Source organism: Acanthaster planci, linkage group LG02 (genome assembly GCF_054643075.1).
Source record: "Acanthaster planci isolate LZ-2023a linkage group LG02, COTS_SCS, whole genome shotgun sequence".
NCBI classification, from domain to species: Eukaryota; Metazoa; Echinodermata; class Asteroidea; order Valvatida; family Acanthasteridae; genus Acanthaster; species Acanthaster planci.
The window spans coordinates 32767475-32785926 of record NC_141778.1 but is presented as its reverse complement, the minus strand read 5'-3'; the positions used below and the strand labels follow the sequence as shown (position 1 = coordinate 32785926).

The window sequence follows — 18452 nt, the reverse complement described above, 5'->3', positions numbered from 1 at the left end:
CGTGCGTAATAGATTTGTACATGATGTAATGAGTTTGTCAACTTTGTGGCATGGGGGGATATGTGGTCGACGGTTCGCTGAGCAGCAAAGTCAAGTCAAAATTTATGCAGACTATCCATTTTAATGCACTGAAATTCTAATATATAAACTAATTCCCTTTAAAATAAGACATGCGTTACTAGAAAATATGCTTGTTACACTTTTTTGGCTGGGTTTACACTTGACTATAATTTTTATGCGTAAAGAAATTTTTGAAGTGATCCAGAACTGGCTAAACCGATCAAGAACTAGGAAAAGTGTTGTTGTCACTTTTGTTGATCCTGTATAAAGACAAAACTAAAAGCTTCAAATTTGAAAACATTCTTGTAGTAACTCCTGCATACACGCACAAGGTAGACCTCTGATCCCATTTCATTGGAAATTGAAGATAGTTGAGCTGTAATATGACTGAATATAGTTTTTGCGATCCGGAAAAAGGAAAATGACTAAATATAGACATGGCTGTGGCTGCTGCGTTGTTCATGCCAACAATTCAACCATGGTGCACGATTCAACCGGATGTACGTGTACCACGGTGCACAATTTGACCGGACGTACCACGGTGCACCTGCCCCAACAAGTACAGTCCTGCAACATCAAGGTTAGGATGTCAATCTTTTTTGTGGTCATTTCTTGTGATCTTTTTTCTGTACACGGTGCTGAAATGTCTAAAATGCCGGGACTGAAATGCAACGCAACAAATGTGTTGCCGAAAACAGGTGCTTGCCCATCAGGCTGGCAGCCTGGAACATTTGGTTGTCTGACAAAATATTGGTTGTCCCGTGACGTCGGACTACCGATTCTGTGAGCCCTGGAAATAACTAACTTTGATTAGATGAGCATTTAGGAAGTATTGAGCACAATCTGATAATGGTTGAATGTAGCCCAGCACAGTACATACACTTCCTGTTCAGAAGTTCGCAAGTAACACACCTACAAATAATTTATTTTTGAGTGAATATGCATGAAGCTAAATTCCGGGATTGGTCAGATGGTAAATGGTAGAACGTATTTGGCTAATTGGTTACCAACCTGGCTGTGGCTTTCAAGTACAAGTAACCGGAGGAGCCACCGGTACCCGGCCTGCCACCAATCATCCTCTGCACCAGCTGGACATGATTCACTGAATAAAGCAGAACAGAATTGCAACTAGCAAAAGCATCGCACAAATCTCTTACTGTCAGTTTTTTACTGGTCAATCTGAAAGTTCGAGATATTCCACAGTTATGATGAATGTGTGTAATGTTGAAGGTGATCACTTCCAGATGTCAGAGTTGAGAAACATACAAACTTAAAAGCACAGGATGTTTTAATCTTCAGACTTGCTGAGAGTTTAAACAGAATTCCACAAAGTACATTTTTGTATTAAATTTTGTTTGGTCAAATGTTTGGAGCATGGGAAATCAAGGTACTCAAATTTGGAATCTTGCTCCTCTAAGTTACTAACCCCTGGAAATAATACACAACTTTTGGTTTCTATGTTTAATAATACCATATATGATGTACACATCTTCACACAACAATCTTAACCTCAAGTTTAACCTCTGTGTGTGCTAGACAGTCAATGGGGAAAAACACGTGTGCATGTTGCTGTCGCTGAAGAGTGCAGACTGCAAACAGATTCTCCTCTGAAAACTTCCAGAATCCCCAGGAGGCAGGGCAGGCCAAAGCCAAGGGCTTCATCAAATGCCACTTTAATGCAGCCAACCAACGACTGAGAAAATATGGGCATGGACTGCCTAAGGTGGCAAGCTGTGACAAAGATGGCATCTAAACTGCAACTGGGAATACCAAGCAGCAAAATGCCAAAGCCAGACGCTGACGTCACAAAGCAGTAATGACACAAGTGACCCCCTGTGCTCCCCAACAGGGGCCAATTTCATAGAGCTGCTTAAACACAAAATTTGCTTAAGCATAAAAAACCTTGCTTGACAAATCTGGTTACCAACCAAAACTCCATGTGATGTAAATTGTTTTGGAATGGTATTCATCTGTCTTTTGGTTAGCATAACAATCACATATTTTGAGCTGGTAACCTTTGTTGTCAAGATTTTCTCGCTTAAGCAAATTCTGTGCTTAAGCAGCTCTATGAAATTGGCCCCTGTTCAATGAGGGAGATCTGCCACACCCATGTACATTACATCCTGCAACCGATTTGCTTGAATACAATGCCTGCTAAATTGAGTTACTCACGTCGCCATTTCATCAGGAGGGAGTCTAGATCCATCAGCAGGGTCAGAAACTGAAATGGCTGGCTGAAACGAGACTCCTCACGATACAGGGATATCAAGAGTGCACCCTGGAGTGCCTTGTGGGAGAACCGTCTGTCTCCTAAATAAACACAAAACACAAATTAGAAGCTTGCCCCTCCCCCCTGAAAAAAAATTGACAGTGGCACATTTCTGATTGAAATGTGGAGAAGATTAAATAATCTATACACTGTGCTGTGTTTATTGGAGATTACATGTATGGTTCATCCCACTAATGAAACTATGACCAATATGTGCAATATTTTGGGGCAAATATAATGAGGAAATAACTGGGCAACATTTGCCTGATTTGAACACGAGTTCTCAGTAGTGTCTCCCACTGCTCATGATATTGAGACTGACACCTTGATCTTTCAGCACATACTACAGAGAGTTTGAAACTCAACACAAAATAATGTACATGTATCCACAGCAAAGTACCCAAAGATAACAAAGACTCTCATGAGAAAATGAGCCCACAAGTACCTTTACTAAGGAAGGAAATCTAGCCATGCTAAGCACAACATTTTGGCTTTATCTAAATATTGAGAGCAATACGTGTATTTCAGTACGAAAGCCCTAGGAGGAACAAATTCTACAAATCTCTACCCGTAAACTGTGTTGAGGACTCAATGTACATTTGTAACCACACAGGTTTTGAGTTGAGCAGGACTCACCCCTGCTCAGCATAGCTTTATGCTTTTCGACATCAAAGACTGATGAAAAGCTCTCCTTGGCTATGTTGTGCTCCTGCATCATGGCTTCTTTTTCATGTCCATCCTCAATCTCCTGGTGGGCAGAATGGAAAACAATGCAGGCGATTCACAACACAGAGCGCCATCAAGAGGTTGCTACAGAAGGGCCACTCTTTGCAGTGCATTGTGGGAAACAGTCAACAAATTCTAATTCGCTGGCTACCCGCAGGGAACCTGACTTATTTCCCATTTTTGTCAGAGAAGGAGATTTCTAAGTGTGTTTGAGTTGCGGTTTAAATAAATCTTTCCTTATTTCTAGTGACAGCATGGAATGTCCCCATCAATCAAAAATTTTCCCTAGTTGTCTACATATAATATGCATGTTCAAATGCAACTCGCAACAACTGGCAGTCATGTTTCTACAAACCATTAACTTGGAAAATGGCCACTCTGTGGCAACTTCTTGGTGGTACATTGTATTCCACGTTGCCTGTTTTGGCCTTAATCACAAGTCGGCCATATTGAATTGAAATCAAGGTCAACTGTACAGCAAATACAAATGAAAGCACTCAAATGAAACTTCTTGATCGTACCACCCCAGAACACTGCTCCTCGAAGAAAATAACAGGAATTCTGCATAAAGTAGACACGAAAACCCAGTAATTTCTGCCCCCAACCACCTCCTAATTACTTCACTTGCATGCCAAGACATTAGAAAGTCAGCCAACACAGCTGTATTGTTTAGAATTTCTGATGCAAGGTGAATTGAATTTATACACCCTCATTACAGCCATTGAAAACCAGTTTACAACTCAAGCTTTGGCTGAATGGCAGCATATCATATAACAGACATAATTTCATGGAAAGTTTTCCTGTCTTTAGAGTGAGGGTTTTGTCAAAAGACGTTTGGTCCATATGCGAAAACTCCAGTGCCAGATAATGTGAAATAAAATCAGGGTATTTTGAAGACACAATACATGTATCACGCGACATGGAGGCGTGAAACCGCTGAGAAACTGCAAGAAATTCTAACCTCAATATCCTTCAGGATGTCCCTCATCATCTCATTCGCGGCAGCCTCAAACTTTGCCCAGAAGTTGAAGCCGCTGGTCTCCAGGCCAGGTGTTCTCTCCAGCCATTGCTGTGGATTTTTTTTAAAATAGGTATATACAAAATGCTGGTCATACGCAATCACCGTGATGATAGGACTGCGACTGTCAGTCAGGTCCTGATGCTTTGGACCAAACAAATCATTCCCTTGTGGTTTAATTGCTACTTTGCACCTGAAACAACCTTTCAAAAACAAGATTGTGGACCATTTTATTTTCAATGAATTCCTTGTTAATAAATAGGCCTACATGTACGTACCGAATGACAGCAATCTTCATTTACAGCAATCTACACATGCACTTTCCTATGAAACCAGTGGAGGGGCCCACAGTCCACTGAACACCATAGGAAAGCAAATTAGTATAACAAAGAGTGGCGTCATCCGTGTAAACCAAAAACATGCTAACATCAGTATAGTACAAAGGAAAAAACAATCACATGTACATGTATTTCATATTAGACACACGTACATGGGTTATTCTTTATCTTTGTGGTATATCCACATTTACGTTGTTTAGTGTCCCTGTCACTTTTAACGGATGATTTGTAAGTTTAAAACACATTCTTTAATTTCCAAGAGTGTTTACGTGATAAAGCAAATTATCTGCTAAACAAATAAATACAGTTTGAAGTCCATATCAAATTTCAGTTCAGGTGTAACAGGGACACCACAAATGCCCCATATATATAGGCTTCAGCCTGAAGTGTAAAACACGCTGGGGAAATTTTGATCTGAAAACCTGTAAAAACCTGTAATGAATCTCATTTCTGAGCAAGCCATTTGTGATCTTATTCACTGAATCTGTTTTACATATTGTTAACTGTTGAATGGGATGGTACCAAACTATTCTAAAATTCATGTGGATTCCAAGCCTCCCTTTCAATTCTGTCCAAATTTGGCATCAAACACTAAAATTTTGATTGATCACAAACATGAAATAATTCATCAGACTAGAGATAGGTTCTAGTTTGACTAGAAATTTCATGTCATTCTTTCATTGATGCATTCAAGTTCCAAAAAAATAGGACTTTATAGCACTTTCAATTTAAATATGGCCAACTCATGAATAAGGTCCATTTCTCTCTCTTTAGGTCCCTTTACACTAGAGCCTGTTATACTGTTACACTGTTAGAGCCTTGTGTCTCAGCTCAAAACCCTGCTCCTTACTCAAGCCCCAACTGGGCATTCATTACACAACCTTAAATGAAATGTACTTTTTACCTGAACAATAGACAGAAGTGAGGGGTCAACCTCCGCTCGTTTGATCTCTGCCAGAAGTTCACCCTTGTGGGCGTGCTCGTAGTTCCTCTTTGAGTATTTCACACGCCACTCCTGTGCCAGAAATGGAGCACCAATTTAACAACCTGAAACCTTGCCAAGATGTTCCTTGAAACATCTCCCCGTTAATTATACCAAAGGTTTTATTTCCAAGCCTGCAGCCAACTCCATTACAATTAAGGTTATAAATGGCAACCTCTAATGAACATCATATTTAGATTGTTTGGTTTTGTTTTCAACTAAACAGCAATTATCTATACAACTGTAATCATGCAGAAAATTGAAGTTGCCAGCTCAGCTAATAAAACTAAATAAAATGTGCATGATTGAGCAAAGTATTTAGAGGACAATCTCCACAGACTTGAGTTTAATACGGCAGTTTTTGTCCATCATATCACATGCATCAATGCTTTTTACAAACAACATTTGGTTGATTAAAGGCATTCTGCTCAAAAGGACTCTTCCACTTGAGAACACTCAGGAAGTAAAGTTCCCTCACAGCAAGAGGGACGGGCTTAATTCATCCCATCCAGGGTTTCATCTAGGATTTCTTAACAGCCCATTCTCCATGGTCCAGTTCAAAAGTACTGGTACCCAATTTCCAGTCCGAAAATGACATTCTATGGCCACATACATGCAATATGATGGAAAGAGTAGGCTGGTTCCCAAACCAGCAAACAGCAATACAGTAAGCTGTGTAACCTGTACACTGGTATCCACAATTCTGTGCACACAACACACAAAGTGGTAGTGGGAACCAGCGACACTGTGACCACCAAACGTGTAATGCACACATATACTGTGCCTGTGTGAAGTGTATGCATGCCAATGACTCGGCATGGATCGGCATGGTCAGTCAGTCAATCGCTCATGTTTTTTAAGAACCATTTTATTGTTTTTTATTGTAGTTTGCATACAATTCAGTCGCTTCAACTACGCAAAACTTTTTACCAAAAATCTACCTGCCATTTTTACTGTTGATGTTCCATATTTCTACGTGTTCTATTTCAATGTCCATTTCGCAATGCGCCAGTGCAAGATCATTCACAATGAATCAAAAGACAGATGGATAAGTCACAAGATGAAATCCTGTTCTCATCTCAGGTGGAAAGTTCCCACAAACTTGACCAAAGAAAGGCAAGTTCCAAGTCCAACGACATTCCTAAGATACAGGCAGAAGTATCTCAACCATTCACTTTCTTTACAACGCTCAGTAATGATGATTTTCCAGACTTTACGACACCGCTTTCATGAAAAAAGATGCAGGTAAAATATACCACAGTGATGCTAGATTAAAAACATGCATAAATCCTCAACAGTTGAAGAAAATCAAATCAACAAATTAGACTTTATTATTGAAAATCAATCCACAGGAACAACCATTTTTTGCTTCAATGTCTCAGAATTACACTTACTGGTTTTATTCCAAGCCTGTTTTCAAGGACCCGGAACTGTTGACTCTCAAAGCCTGAGGCTGGGGCCAGGTAGGTGCGGAACTCCAGGAAGTCCATGGGTGTCATGGTTTCCAAGACATGAATCTGTTCCACCACCACCTTAATGAAAAGAAGAAGACTTGAGGGTTCATTCCCAGGCCACTAAGGTGTGAATTGGATGCTGTAACACGACATGGCTTATATTCCTATCAAGATAAAGATCAATGCAATGATTTTTTTCTTACACTGTTCTGTGCACGGGTGTCACTGTGTCTCTCTCTTCTCTTCAATGGATAAAAACTGTTTGAAATCTTTTTGGAGCTAAGCGTACTGAAAAGTGCACTTTAAAATGTTACAATTGTCTAAACTTTTCTGGACAAGTGAGGGTGCTGTTGCTGTGATATAAATCAAAGAAAACTCTGTGCATCTTACAGGTTTTATGTTCAAGTTAATATTGACGACAAATTTTGCTCTTTTACAAAAACATTTGTAAAAAGAAAGAGCTGCTCACTGGCTTATTGCTATATACTTACACAACAATAATTGTGAAAGGAAAGGAAATTTACGACCAAAAAATGTAACAAATTCCATGACTTTTGTGCACAAATCAATGCAAAATTGAGATTCAGTGCCTGGGATGACATCACAGTTTTGCTCATGTATACATGCAAATTTGCATTAGCATTAAAACAAAAAGGCTCCAAAATACAGATTAGGTTAGCAAAATGGATACTGAAAAGAAGGTTAATTAGAACATTGAGGTGTAATTTCAAGGGCTGTAATTAGGCTGGATATAACATACAAATCTTTGGAAAATGACTACAGCCACTTACTAATGGCTTCCATTAGGGCATGCACTCCTTCAAGTCATTATTACATGTACAACACTGCCATGCACCCTAAAGTTCTGACCATGGCTGGAAAGGGAAGGCTTGGACTACCACAAGAATGGATCAAGGTGATGACAGCCACAATGTGGAAGATCTTACCTTCATGATGGTCACAACACGACCCATGCGTTGGTTAATGATGAGTTGCTTCCTCTCATCAAACGGCACTTGGCTGAGCAGACTGCGGACCGAGTCGATCTCGTACAGAATCTGTTTGAACCACAGCTCATAAACTGCATTGTGCAGGACCGAAAAATGAATTCATGCAATGAAAAATGTGAAACATGGACATTCTTAAATAAGCAAAATTGAAACCAAAAATGTTTTATTATTGGTATACATGTAGCTGTTCAAGGTTTGATCTTCTCTGCATTCTTTGGTTGATTTTTTTCCAATATTTCTAATTTTGCATTTCTACTGGAAAATTAAACAATAAATTCCTTTACTGTATTTTCAAATTTGTTTAAAACAGGCTTTGTTATTCTTGTTATACGACAAAAATTCAGGGAACGGAACTTAACGATAAAAACCCTGAACAATGACGTACAAGTCTTTGTTAACCGAATAATGAGAACAGAAAAGAAACAATGAAAGGCAACAGTAAAGCCAGTGATTAATGAAATGCAAACCTGTTTCAATGCACCCAAAAAAGAGGCATCTTTGCCAAGAAGTCAGTCCAGTGAGAAACACTTCTATGTGTATGTCTGACTTTACAAAAAAGCTTGTACAGTCATTTCAGGCTAATTATTCAGGCCAAACAGACATTGCAAGTTGAAGATTTTCTTGTGGTTGAACAAGATTGCATGATTTACAATATGGAACATAGAAACACACAGATTGGATCTTTTCTTTCAAAAAATTTAAAGACAGCTTGCTTTCAAAATCCTGGCAGAGTACATGAATGAATGATCCACTGTGGCTTTTAAGCACTTACCCTGGTGTATGACAATAAACAAGTGTTCATCATGAACTTTGCAACCCTGTCGCTCCGACTCCAGCTGCTGCGAGCTCAGCACTTTCTCCAGCTGCAGGTACTTGTGGTAATGCAGGGCAGGGTTGTCCTCCTTGCTGGGGCCTGCTGCCCTTTGGATGGCATCACCGCCTCCGCCGTCGCACCCATCACTGCCGTTGTTACTGCTGGAGATGGTATCTTCAAGTCTGTCAAACCAGCAATGCAAAAAGCACCCCATAAGAGTAAATGGTGAGGAATAAGAGCGTTCCACCCTCCAATGTAAAACAAATGGGCAGTATAATACAGCATGAAATAAACTGCATGGTTCCTGCCCCCATTTCATACACACTGTAATTTATTCCCAGTAAGAAAGAGGAAAATAATACAGGGACAGGAACCATTCTAACATTGAACAGCACTGCCAGTAGATGGCGCTTCTTGCACAATCTGTTATGCTCCGCAAATAGCAATTTTTTTTTTGCAAGCATAAATGCAAATAGACTGTTTTATTCTACCGCAAGTTAATTTGTTTATCAATTGAGACTTGGAAGTTGCATGCAAACGTAATGTCCGTGAAGATGGAATTGCCAACATGTAAATCACTCTACCATCATAAGAGTATAAACTTCCATTCAAAACAAAATTACTGGTGAAGTACATGTAGATCTATGAGACCACTGCCACACACATTTCCTTACAGACAAATCCAATCCTTTCCCCACAACCATTTAGTCCTTATTTCTAACCATCAAATCTGTACACGTCATCACTGCCCTTAACAGGACTTGTATTTGCTACTGAGTCCTTCATAACTGTTGCCACACAAAACTGAATGGTTTCAAGAAGTACATGTATTCAACTATGCATAAAGACTGACATTGTATTTTTACAAAATGGACACAACCTTGACCTGCAATTTTGTTTAACCCTACTGACCCAAAACCTGCCATACTCTAAGGGCAGGTTTTGTGAGGTTTTGACAGGTTTAGTACTGTACTTGAGGAACTTGTTGAATTTTGTGTGACTTGGGGTGAAAGGCCCAGGGAGATGGTGTTGGATTCTGTGAGTTTGGACACACACAGGTCACTGTGTGCAGTGTCTGGCTTGCTGCACCGTTTGTTGGACTATGCTTGATTTTGTCAGGTTTGGTACTGTTCAGTGCAAGTCATCCTATACTGCATAGACCCATCCATACCATATCACTCAAACTCCAACGGGCTCATTCTGTTGGAGTTTATCAGGTTTGGTACAGTAACCTGCATGTACAAGTACATAAACAAGTACATGAACTTGTTGGATTTTGTGAGGTTCAGTATGCTTTCTAGTGCAGGAGCCTAGGGGTTAGGGATAATGTGCAAATAGCTTACTTCAATCTGTCCTTCCTCTCAACGAGAAGTTACATGTACATGTTGGCAAGTTTTTTACTGGATTTTTCTTTTTCGATTTTTTTAGTGGATTTTTAAAAACTAAATCAGATTTCTAAAACTTAAATCAAGTTTTTTTTGTTTTTATGATCGGACTAGTCAGCTTAATTATCTATTGCAAAGCAAACAAACTTACTTGTAGGTGGGTTAATTTTCTTTTATTTCATTCATTAAAAATTAAAAAATTTGTATTTAAATCAAGAACTTTAAATCAAGTAAATGGATAGCATGCGTGCACTAAAACACCTACATGTACAGAGAAGACATTTCCTTCAGACAGGTTCTAAGGGTAAAGTGCCACATTTTAAACACGGCTTGGAGATTTGACAAACTAGAGTTCACAGGAATTTATTTACAGGGAACTCTACTGTACTGATACATGTACAGGTGTACCAGTAATTTGACCAGTGAGTGACAAAATGCTGGTATTTTACCTTGCTCTAATGTGTGCAAAAACCAGTCTTGTTTGGTTGTAGCTCCTTTCATTTATTAAGAACGTGTTATTACTCATTTTGGTTCAACTGTACAATGACCAACATTTCCAATCTCAATAAAACACATGTACATGCGCAGTTGTAGAGATGAAAGATAGACTGATACTTTACCATGTTAAACTCAGAAGTGGAAATTTTGAAATGGAATGAAATAAAATGAAATCAAGATTTTAAATCCTTCCATGATCTTCACCCACCGAATCTAAACAGCTGATTTAAATACCAGTAACAACTGGTGGATTGAACAGAACCGAAAAATCCTGCCAACCCAGACCATGTGCAACATATGTTTGCATGTTTCTTATCAATAGTTGGAACTGAAAGGCTCACAAAAGGTTATTTGCCATTTCAAATGTGACAAACCTAGAAAAAGTCATAAATCGGCTGAAACAAATATAAAGTTGCAACAGTTTTGCCTTTTAAATAAATATTTTAAAATGTTGATTTAAATCAGTGTTTTTTTAAATAATCATTTGATTTAAATCACAATTTAAATTGGTAATTCAAATCAAGGTGATTTAATTTGACCAACCCTGCTATCCACATGTACAGCACGTCAAACATTGACTTACTTATGATGGTAATGTACCAATTGGGTTTAGGGCTACAATAAATTTTGATCCATTTTCGGACTTCACTTTTCAGTGCTGAGTTTTACATTCCCTTGTGCAGAATGACACTAAAATCTACCAAAAATTTTAAAGGTTAAATCTGACATATTTGGGAATTTCATCTTCCACACAAATCTTTCAAGATTATTCTCAGATAACATACAGGAAGAAAAACTGTGTACAAACTGATAGACGCAACTTTTGATATATAAATATGTAAAAAAGATGAACAGTTCAATGACATCTACAGAGAAATGGTTATGAGCAAATGTGCCTTGGTGTATTGTCAGAGGATGTAATTTTAATTGGAATTATAAAAAAAATTACCAGAAAACCATAAAAAAGTAAAAATTGGTTTAGCAAGTCATGCGTGTATTACATGGGGGGTTTCAAGCCAACCTTTCTCCTGACATGAACGGACAGCTCATGGTGCAGTCTTCAAGCTGTGATACGTCCTGTGAAGATCAGTGGTCAAACTTATCAACTCAGATGATTCTCTGTAGAGACAGGGTGAAAAAACAACAAATATTATTTATTATGACTTCTTTAGCTTTGCAGAGTCAGTGATGGAGTGAAATACACATGGTGTGCAGGGACATTTAACAGCAAACCATTTCGAAATGATGTGGTTGTTAACAATATGTTAAGGAGTGAGACATTCGTTAATGCCTTCAAGCGCATATGTTGCATGTGCATGCTCTATGCCAAAGGAAACCTGTAAAGAAAAATTTTGGGTAAAATCATGCCCCGTCCGAGCAGACTCCGCTCCCGAAATGACACCCTCTCTCTATGAGTTGATTGTAGTCTCCAGGTCAGTTCCCGGTTATGCCTGAACCTAAAGGACTGTTTCAAGTGCATACATGTACTGTATGTTGAACGTGCATGCTCTATGCCAAAGGAAACCAGTGAAGACAAATTTCTGGTAAAATCATGCCTTAAAATACAATAACAAACAAATCCAAAAAATGCACTGGGACGGTGCCAGTGATTAATGACTAGCTGTCTCAACAGTCATCCACACAAAACACTGATTCAAACAGTACCAAAGATGGTTCACACACTCTGATTGGTCTCTGAGCCTGTCACCTGTCACATTGGTGGTTTGAACAAGAACAAGAACATAAAAGTGTACTGGACCAGTTTTAAGGAAGGGTTCACAAAATCTGTCGATCAATGTACATGTATGCTGGGGCAGCTGACTGGTTCAACCGTTGAACATTTCCTTACTATCATCACAAATCTCCTACCTCCATGGTTTCATACACATACATTGTACAAGCAACACAACTTTATGAGAAGTTTGTTTTGGTAGACTTAGCTGAACTACAAATTGACTGCTACAAGGTATACACACACAGTAACCAGCAACCTGTTTTTGTTTTAAATACTGCTCTGTGGCAGGGCCTGAGATATCAAGTTCCTTCCCAGCCATGAAATATGGTACATTGAGAATACAGAGAGTGAAAGTACATCGTGTATGTCTACTCCTCCTTGGATGGGCTGCCAGTCTATTGCAAGCTACATGTATAGTGCCAATCCCACGCTGAGACAGGCAACTTGAAGCTATGGCCAGCTGGTGGACATGAACCCCTGACACTCAGGTCAGGAGTCACAAACTTTAACCACCTGGCCACCTGCACCCCACCCATAAGGCCTTAGAGTGCTGAGGTTGCAATAAGAAACACTGTACAAATATCAAACAAATGATTTTCCAGAATCAGAATGTACTGTAAAAGTGAACCATGTACACGTATGCACGAGTACATTGAAATCCCTGGAAATGTCTGTAAATGGCACAGGTAGGCCTACTGTACGTATGCATGTGTCACCCCCAGGTGGTCAATGTGTATGTTGACCTACATTACAATACATGTACATCTTGTCTTCCAAAAAGAATATACATGTAAACTGCTCATGGTTAAACTATGCCTTTGAAAATGGAAAGGGCCTTGCCCTGATGGTGGACAGAGCTGAGGGTGAGGTCTATTGTCCTTCCTCTATGACAACAATAATGCCATCCAATTAACTGTACCATATAGCATAAGTCTCCCGAGTGCATTGATGTGTTTTGATCTGGGAATTGAAATACATGCACCGGTAAGCTGGAAGCTATTTCGAACATAGGCACAGTATGAATGTACATGTACAGTATTTGGGTATTACTGCATTTCTACTGATATTTTTAGAGATGGATGAAAACACTGTATTTACTAATCATAGGGCATTTTCAAAAGGAGTCGATATGGCTTAGACTTCGGTTTCGCTGGTTCCAGTCAGAGCTTGAACATGTGGTTTTGAACTCTGCTTCAAAACTACTGGAACTAGAGAACCTGAACTTTAAGCTGAATCCACTCATTTCCAAAATGCCCCAAGAGGTTCTTTCAGACTTTGCACTAGTTCTGGCAAAAAAATTGAATAACTAAATTAAAAAAAAAAATCAAATGGAAGCAGGTCTCTATCTTTTTGGTTGGGTTTCGGATATCCAAGAACAAGTACTCATTACATATGGAAAAACTTTGGCAAAGCCTTTTTAAGTGTACAATGCACATTCTTCACATTTTTTTTAGTCACTTGCACACCAGTACATGTGCAAGTACACATATACTTGTTATATCACGGTCATAGATGGTGAATTTTTATTGATCATGAACTGATCACGTGATATCTCACAAGCACGCATGTAACATTCAAGCATCGCACGCACTGGCGATGTTGCCGGGCCACAAAAATGATGGATCACAGTGATCTTTCATTGAGTTGATGTGTCGCGTCGACTGCGTAGTAATTGTGTGACCTTGGGTACATGTACGAGGGTAAATAGCCGCGGTGTACTACTTCGCTTGTGGAACACAAGTATGCTCTGATCACTGCTTCTGCTGTGAATGTCATTGCCGTTTAAAACTCATGCCATTGTACACGAACATGTGTACTCTTCAATCTTTTCCATACTGTTCAACGGATCTTGTTTGTAAATGGGTCATTCCATGAGGTTGGAGCACAATTTGTGACGGTGTTCATTGTTACGTGGGTTCCGCTAAAATGAACAGCTACATGTATTTCCCAGCATGTGAATTCCACATTGACATTGTTATACATCTTGCAAGGTAGAATACAGACATGTGTGTTATTTTTACAGAGTAAATGACCAACCGTACTCTACAGGTGATAAAAGTTACCCATGTAACAAGGACACAGTCACAAAGTGTGCCCCAACCTCATGAAATTACCCAAACAATATCTTGAAATTCAACCACTACACAAAGCCCCAATCTTTTATGGATCACAAGTTTCTCTGGTGAACAAGTTTGTTATAAATCCTAGATTTCTCCCCTCCTGCAAAAAACATAAAAACAATCAAAGATTTTCCTTCAAATCTAGATCTAATTTACTGTTCACATGTTTCAATTTGTCAAAGTGTTTTAATTTACACGTATCTTGCAATAAATTACGGATACAAGATCATTCCAGTGAAATCTATGACCATGGTATAACAAAACAATTGATGCCAGCAGTGACAGGGTCCATGGGTTTTGTACACCCTCGGGGGCAAATGGCACCCTTGGCTTTGCCTCAAGTGCCATTTGCCTCCTCAGGTGTACAAAACACCATGGACCCCTTCAACACAGGTAAATGTACATGCAGTCTGTTCAACATGTCAATCATGGCTATCAAATGTGATGCACTTGTTGTACACTTATACACGTACATGTACACGTACATGCTGCTTGTGTTCTGCAATGACTTGGCCGTGATCTTACATGTACTGTACGACCTCTCCTTCATGTCCTTGGGGAAACAGCAAGCAGCTGAATGCGACAGATAAAAAATGCCACAAGTGATATTTCATCTTTAAATTGTTCAAAATAGAAAACATATTGAAAATTTTAATTGTTTAAAAATGTGCATTTTTCAATTGCAGTACCATAAGGAGATTTCTGACAATTTTATTACATTTCAGAGGAGCAGAAAGTTGAACAAAATAAATATACATATTTGTGAGCAAATTTCCTGCAACAACCCTATAATATATACATGAACATCTACATTAACTTGTAATCTGTTCTGGTCTACCGGATGAAGTCCATTGTTCACAGCTGTTGATTTAATTCTTCTCCCTTTAATCACCAACAAATGGATTGATCACTGTCTCGCAGGCTGTGGAGCGATAAGCTGCTTTCTGCATTTGTGTCCCAGTTATACATTCACTCAACATCTGTCAGAACAGGGAAATGTAATGTAGGTCAACATACACATTGACCACCTGGGGGTGACACCTGCATATGTACAGTAGGCCTACCCGTGCCATTTACAGACATTTCCAGGGATTTCACACTTTTTATATGCACATTAGGCCTATAGGTTGGGGAATGAAAGCCTCACAAATGTACAACTAAAGCATAGGTGATGAATGAAGACTTGGTTTGCAGGTGCTCAATCTTGGACATGCTGTGGGTGTAATTTTGTTTTCAGCGGGAATTCACTCTTTCACAAAACGTAATCTACATTCGAAATAAGTTACATGTATGTATGATGTTGGAAAACACCTGTTCAACTTTCCTTTAATTGAAACATACAGAGGCAAATGCACGCGTAACACTAAAGTGAGCACTTGCTGGAAAAAAAAAAGTTTAAATCACATACGTACATACAGTAAAGTGTACCTTCCAAACTTTCAGCAAAACATTCTTAGCTATGTAAACAGGAAACCACAGTCAAACAGTGGAATTTATGACAAAACATACAATGTATTGCAGGGCACTGTTGCCTTTCACGTTTTGCCTTGCTCATGCAAACAAAAGGTACCAGTAGTATTTTGTATACACATGCACAATAACAGCCATTTTAATGCAATGCTAGTAGGTGAATGTTTTCTTAAAGCAGAGTTCTAGATAAGAAAAAGATTCTTCAACTACATGTATGACTGCTCCTGTGATCTTGAATCATTGCATGCATGGTAGAAATGAATTAATCATATCCATACTGAACCTAGCAGGGTCTAACAAAGTGTTATTACAAAATTCTCAATACTACTTTGTTTAAACTTCAAAATATGGAAGGCCTGACATTTCGATCCCAAATGCCTTTGAGAAAGATTTTGCAAGGATCGAAATGTCAGGCCCTCCATATTTTGAGATTTTTACCTTTGAGAAAGATTCTGCAAGGATCGAAACGTCAGGCCCTCCATATTTTGAGATTTTTACCTTTGAGAAAGATTTTGTTAGGATCGAAACGTCAGGCCCTCCATATTTTGAGATTTTTACCTTTGAGAAAGATTCTGCTAGGATCGAAATGTCATGCCCTCCATATTTTGAGATTTTTGCTTCTGAGAAAGATTCTGCCAGGATCGAAACGTCGGGCCCTCCATATTTTGAGATTTGTATTTTAGGTCATTGTAGTCAGCAAGCAGTTTGCAGCAATTTTGTATTACATATCTTTGTTTAAACTTCATATTTTTAGAAAGAACACCACTGTCACACTATGGACACATTTCAATATAATGGAAAAGGAAAGAGGATACAGGAAATGACAAAAATCCAAGGACACCACCTACGGTAGAAAATATATACGTGTACATACATGCAAGGGGTTTCCAGAATTGTTTGCATTGCACGGAACAAATAAATTCAATAAAAAAAGCAACTGATTAAACCAGGCACTGTACATGTACCTCAGAGGCTGGCATGTTACCCTTCTGAACAGTCCCCAATCCCCCCAATTTTAATATGACTTTTACACACTAGAGGGTCAGGGTTACTGTCCCATCACAACTTAAAAGTGTCGCAAACATGATTAACTTTGACAAGAGACACTTGATAATTTGAGGGGGATGCTAGTGAAGAAAGAAGGGTTCAGCACCTAAAGTAGGAAGATTAGGTTTATGAAATATTGGATGTCTAGGGTCAAGGATGTTGATGACACTCAAAAAATTTAAATCAGGATGATTCACAAGTCTGGAATTCTTTGCTCAGTTTCCTCATCCCTTACATGTAGTTTAGGCCCACAAACAGTGGAGTACACGGTACATGTACATTATGTACACCACTCATAGCAGTTTGTGACTTGTACTACATTAACTTTGGCCTGCATGCGTAACAACAATCTTTTGAGTGAATCCAGATACGATAAATAGAAAACTGACTAGAGGATCGTCAACTACTGTGTCAACTACTTCCAGAACTGTGAGGCATTACTCGCACACAGTGTGGTGCCTCACAGTTCTGGGAGAATGTGTAAACTATGTAGGGGGTTGATAGTATTCCTCTTTTTCGAATTTTGCATGGGATCGGTCATACTTAAATTTGAAAAAGTAGAATACTAAGGCTCCACTGAGTAGACCTACTTTTTCATACTTTTTCCCTCAAAAAGGAAAGAGTTCCCATGTCACAGACCTCACCTGACACTTTGCGAACACACCCTATGACAAAACTAGTCTGAAAAAATCAAGTAGTTTCCAATAAATTTTTGAAAATTTTCCCTGCTATAATCTTGACCTTTTACAGAATATTATCACTTTCTGATCTCTGATAAACCACTAAAACAAGTTCCAGAAAGAGTTCCATTTACAGAAGCTACTTGAAACCTCGTGTACAAACTCTGTGAGACTGGTCTGAAAAATTTAAGTGTTTTCTCAGTTAACGACTTCATGGTATTTTCCCTCCTAAACTGAACTTTACCGGACATACACATGTATTTTGCTTTCGGGTGGCTAACGGGTCACTGTAGGGAATAATTACTGGCGTTCGCATATATGCAACTCTTCCTCAAGTTACTCTATCAAGGTAAGACCAGTGCTTTTCGTTGTCAAAATCCACACACGTTTGATTGTTAACACATCTTCTTTTACGCATGAAAATAACTGAATAATTTGTTGCCAAGTTGTTAATTGATGCCTGCTGAAGCCACAGACATGACAGACTTCAGTACCAGATGACCCTCCCCCCCCCAAAAAAAAATGATTTCTCAACTCTCGCTTTGTGTAGCCCAGCCGTAGTTTTCCTCTATGGTTTTCATGGTCTGAAAATGACAACAATGTGAAGTTTACAAACCAAAAGGAGTGAAATTAAAGTGTGTATACGCACCAATACAACAGCAGTCAGTACATCGATGAGGAACGTTTCTTCGCCATTCAGGGAAGAGTAGGCTTCAAAGAGCAAAGCCTCTTTATAACTAAAGCTAGCGTTCCTTTCAATATGCGCAACGAGCCGGCGCCGGCCGAAGAATTGAACCATAGGGACTGGACATGTGAGCTAGCTGTACATATATGCTCTTAAACGTT

The 18452-nt window shown here is 39.0% G+C and overlaps 1 protein-coding gene across 2 annotated transcripts in view; it reads right to left on the bottom strand.

The window, feature by feature from the left end:
* tdo2 (tryptophan 2,3-dioxygenase) overlaps positions 1-18452 on the bottom strand; it is a 22588-nt gene extending 4136 nt beyond the window's left edge. The window contains exons 1-11 of one of the 2 annotated variants that reach the window (XM_087133020.1): positions 18256-18452; positions 15302-15389; positions 11576-11673; positions 8630-8853; positions 7795-7928; positions 6788-6925; positions 5316-5426; positions 4017-4124; positions 2966-3077; positions 2233-2370; positions 1072-1162 (exon numbers count right to left, since the gene is read on the bottom strand). In XM_087133020.1, coding sequence (XP_086989146.1) covers positions 1072-1162; positions 2233-2370; positions 2966-3077; positions 4017-4124; positions 5316-5426; positions 6788-6925; positions 7795-7928; positions 8630-8853; positions 11576-11604 — 1085 coding nt within the window. In that variant the 5' untranslated portion in view covers positions 11605-11673; positions 15302-15389; positions 18256-18452. The remainder of the gene's footprint in view (positions 1-1071; positions 1163-2232; positions 2371-2965; positions 3078-4016; positions 4125-5315; positions 5427-6787; positions 6926-7794; positions 7929-8629; positions 8854-11575; positions 11674-15301; positions 15390-18255) is intronic. The other variant, XM_022230653.2, reaches the window with a different exon arrangement.